This window comes from Ammodytes marinus (genome assembly GCF_949987685.1).
Source record: "Ammodytes marinus genome assembly, chromosome: 21".
Taxonomy (NCBI): domain Eukaryota; kingdom Metazoa; phylum Chordata; class Actinopteri; order Uranoscopiformes; family Ammodytidae; genus Ammodytes; species Ammodytes marinus.
This window is the reverse complement of record NC_137225.1, coordinates 25,275,356-25,280,355: the sequence shown is the minus strand read 5'-3', so window position 1 is coordinate 25,280,355 and position 5,000 is coordinate 25,275,356. Positions and strand designations below refer to the sequence as shown.

The window sequence follows — 5,000 nt, the reverse complement described above, 5'->3', positions numbered from 1 at the left end:
GACTTATGGTCCTGACACGTATCCACACCGGGAATGAATTAAATGACTCCCTCACACCACAGGACTCACAGACGATAGCAGATCCAGTGACTTGATGAGTCAGCAGGGCAGCGAGTTGATTCAGAGGCTGTAAGAGTTCAGACAACTTTAACATAGTAACCGGGACAACACGGAAATCAAGCTCTGTGAAAAACAAATGCTTCTCTCTCTCTCTCTCTCTGTTCATGTGTGTGTATCTTAGATCTGCAGGTGATTGGCTATTTATAGTGTTTTGGGCTGACCTGAACATTTGAATATTCCACTACAGTATATAGTGCATAGGGATGTACGTGACGCATCCCTACAGCTGACTGTGTGGCAGAGTCACACATCGGGACAACAACCATCCCTTTTAATGGCCCGTAGCAATATTCTTCTACTTCTTTTAGCAAACAGATACAAGGGGGGTATTTCTTAAACATTTTTCATCCGTGTTTTTGGCGGTTGGTTCAGTTAATAGGGCAACAACTGCTCGCAATTTCTGCTCTGCTACTTTGCTCCGGAGTAGGCTTTCAGCCCCTTACGACGACCCCGCCCACGTTCAGCAGGTAGGCTACTATTTGCGGTGGAAAACGACCCGTGCTGCTACCAAACCAAGTTGAGTCGAGTCGAGTCGAGCTACATTTGCGGTGGAAAAGCGCCATTATAAGGTTGTCATGTTGCTTTTCAAGGCTCAATTCAGTATTCGGAAGCTTTGTTTTTTTTTCTTTTTTTGCAACTAAACTATTTGCAAAAGTAGCTTCAACTACAAGACATTTCGTCTATTTTATTCTATTTTTTAACAGTTATTATTAAACTGAACAGAAATATAAACAAAACACTTGCCACCTACTGGATCCCTTTGGAAATGCAGAAACACCTAACTACTGTATGCTTTAAAGGTGCAGTGTGTAATATGACATCATCAAGAAAGTTCTGCAAAGTTCTAGAATGCAACGCTCCCTGGGTAACCCCAACCCTTTCGAATAATAACAGAAGCTACAGTGGCCTTCAAGGACAAGAACAAATCTAAATTTTAAACAATGCACCTGATGACATTCCAACTATGACACTTCCAAAATGGCGGTGACAAGGCCTTGGTCCAAAGTATGGAGAAATATGGACATATATGAGACCCTTTCTGAGGAAAAAATAAATTATTCTAAAAAAAGAAATCAGCTATTATGCACTAAATTAAATGTACTTATGGATATTATAATTACTTTCTACAAAATCTGCTAGGAAATAAAAACCCAAATTCTACACACTGCAGGTTTAAAGTAGGGTTAATAATGTTTTATGTTGTGTGTTTTGTAACAAGTATAGCAGCCTAACAGGTTCGACGTTTTTTAAAGTTCCGGTCTTTTCAAACATATTCTCCCCTATAGTACTTCTTCTTCTTGCTGGTCTTCAAACAGGACAGGTGCATTTCCTCAGGACGCCAACTAAATAGCCGGTAATGGTATTTGGAACAACCCTTGATCCAATTTTTTAAAGTGTATTTTTTCTCTCTCTCTCTCTCTCTCTGTCTCTCTCTGTCTGTCTCTCTCTCTCTCTCTCTGTCTGTCTGTCTGTCTGTCTGTCTCTTTCTCTCTCTCTCTCTCTGTCTGTCTCTCTGTCTCTCTCTCTGTCTGTCTGTCTCTCTCTGTCTGTCTCTCGCTCTCTCTCTCTCTCTCTCTCTCTCTCTCTCTCTGTGTCTGTCTGTCTCTCTCTCTCTCTCTCTCTCTGTCTCTGTCTCTGTCTCTGTCTCTCTCTCTCTCTCTCTCTCTCTCTCTCTCTCTCAGGTGTGGTGTTCCCAGAGAGGAAATGCAGCGTCTCGTCAACCAGGAAGAGGAAAGGTCGCAGGAGGAGCAGCAGCCAATCAGAATCAGGCAGCGATAACATCACAGAGGCCAAGCAGATAAAGATGGAGGAGGTCACGTCACAGCTGGTGAGTTCAACAGCGCAAAATAATACTTTTTATTTTTTTTCAAAAGGGCTACAAAAATATATATAGGCCTACTGTTTGTACTGTTTAAATATATTTTTTTTTATTATTTTTTATTATTATAATTTATTTTTTATATATATACATTTAAGAAGAAAACTCAGAATCTCATTTGTTTTCTTCACTTTAAAATTGTAAATTAATTGGTTAAAGATGTATTATTGAACTATTTCTAACTATTTCAAAATGGCGATCAATATCAAGAGATGGTCTAAAATAATAATTATTATTATTATCTTCTTTCTTGACTTTAAATCAAATCAAATACATTTTTATTTGTGTTGCGCTTTTCATACTGAGGAGTAGCTCAAAGGGTATGAGTGAATGAATGAATGATGAATGAATGAATGAGTGAATGAATGAATGAATGAATGAATGAATGATTTTATTTGACCATTTTGATATAAAAACATGAACAGCATTCTGTCACACATTAAAATACATAAAATAGCCAGGGAGGGACAGACACATAGCCAGGGAGGGACAGACACATAGCCAGGGAGGGACAGACACATAGCCAGGGAGGGACAGACACATAGCCAGGGAGGGACAGACACATAGCCAGGGAGGGACAGACACATAGCCAGGGAGGGACAGACACATAGCCAGGGAGGGACAGACACATAGCCAGGGAGGGACAGACACATAGCCAGGGAGGGACAGACACATAGCCAGGGAGGGACAGACACATAGCCAGGGAGGGACAGACACATAGCCAGGGAGGGACAGACACATAGCCAGGGAGGGATAGACACAAAAAAGCCCGAAGCCTTATTTCCATTGTGGTCCCTGTACACAAAACATACACAAAATATACACATACATAAACATCACACACACAACAATGACCCCCACTAAGACAAGCCTAATTATGCCTAAGCCATTTTTTTAGGGCCTTTTTAAAATTGCCCTTACAGCAGCAAAAAAATTGTCTTACAGAGATTTAAAAACAACGACAGAAAAAGAGAACAGCAAATAAAATCAAGAAAAGAATAATAATAATAAAATTAAATATATTTGTTATGTTCAGTGTGTTGAGGAGGATCAGCGACGGAGTGACGTCACTTCTTTCATCATCTCAGAAGAGCAGAACCAGCAGCACAACACCATGGCAACCACGACGGCCGGCAGCCACATACAGAGAGAAGGTGAGCCTGAATGCATTATCACACACACACACACACACACACGCACACGCACACACAGACAGACAGACAGACAGACAGACAGACAGACAGACAGACAGACAGACAGACAGACAGACACACACACACACAGTCCATCAATACAATTTGGGACATGTACACACTAGGCATGGGGCTGTAACCCGTTTCTAAGGTACAAGAACACACAGGATGTTAACATACGAGTGTATTAATGCTCAGAATATTGTACATGTTGTTTAAAAAATAAAAAGATTGTGTTCAGGCAAAAAGAAAAAGAAAAAGGTACAGAGAAATTTCAAAATAAAACATTTGATCGCTGTAATATTAACTCTGTGAATATTTTCATTTCATTTCATTTAACTTTTATTTATCCTCGAGAGACCAATTGAGGGGTGACCCTCATTTTCAATGACCTCGAGTCAAAACAAATTCAAAACAACAATACAAACAAAATATTCAATGCAAAAACATCAAATACACAACAAGTGAAGAGAAGAAAAAACAAAACGATTGAAACATTTACAGAGTGGGGAAGAGTGGCAGCAATTAAAAGGCATACAGTACAATATAGTCTAATTAAAACAGTTACAAGTAGAGTTTGGCAGATCCAAGATAGTCTGTTTAAATTGGCCAAATATCATAACAGCCCATGTCCACACAGACACACGTCACAAGTTTTTTCCTCTTTCGTTTGCAAGAATATTCCTGATCCCACAAGCAGGGATTTGTAAAAACCTTTCTGTCACAGTGTGTGTGCTGATAAAAAAAATCCAGTGTTATCCAGCAGCCTAGGCTCTGTAAACAGGCATGTTTCTAGCTACATTAAGCCACTTTTGTTTACATGCCAGTTCACAGAGCCTAGGCTGTGTATTAACTAGGGCTGGCCCGAATACCATTTTTCAGGCTTCGAATATTCGTTGGTTTTTCCGAGCGAATATTCGAATATTCGTTCCAGAAAAACACACCGTCAAACCAACATTAAAAAAAAAAAAAAAAAAAATTAAAAATTTTTTTTTTTATTTTATTTTTTTAAAACATTGATAATCCCTATATACTCCCTGGAACCGATTTTGACAGTATCTGCATATTTTGTTGAAGATTTACGCGCTCGGAGGTGAAGTAATGGATGCGCTATGACACTTAGTGATGTAATATCCTCCTAAATGAGCAATACTACTACTACTACTACTACTACAATATTACTAACTTTTATATCCAAATATAAAATTATTTGATGACATTATATTGCAGTACTAGCTTCTTGCAAAAAAAAATGTTGAAAAAAAAAAATATATATATAGGGGAAGGTGGGGTGATTTGTGCAACTTTTTACTCAAAGTGATTTTAAAGTGAGGCCTTGACAGTTAAGTCTCCAACTCAAATATGTACATATATTTCAGGATGTTGTGCATCCCTGGCAATAAAAACTTTGGATCTGGAATAAACTGTTTAAGAAATATAGCTTTCGGAAAAAAAGTTGTCTTGTCGCACAAATCACCCCACGTAGTGGGGTGATTTGTGCGTCATTGTGTCACAATGACAAAGTCACCATCATCATCTTTCTGGCCATCTGAACTCTCATCAGTGGTGTCGTTAAGTGGAATTGAGATGTCACTCTCTTCTGAGCTACTGTAGACAATCACTTTCTTTTGGTGACCAGCGTATACAGCCATGCCACTGGCACAACTCTCAGAAATGTACTTTGCACTAGTTGCTCCGTGCTTGTGGAACCAACTGCCACCTGACAAATGTGATTCCCCCTACATTACTGCCTTTAAATCAAGGCTCAAAACCCATATGTACACCCTGGTGTTTCCTCCCCATTAACC

General features: G+C 39.2%; 1 protein-coding gene across 1 annotated transcript in view; it reads left to right on the top strand.

Moving 5' to 3' along the window:
* Positions 1-5,000, top strand: part of irf9 (interferon regulatory factor 9) — a 56,192-nt gene that overhangs the window by 9,997 nt on the left and 41,195 nt on the right. Inside the window, exons 5-6 of the mRNA XM_080050010.1 lie at positions 1,803-1,948; positions 3,036-3,153. Of these exons, the coding sequence (XP_079906136.1) occupies positions 1,803-1,948; positions 3,036-3,153 (264 nt within the window). The remainder of the gene's footprint in view (positions 1-1,802; positions 1,949-3,035; positions 3,154-5,000) is intronic.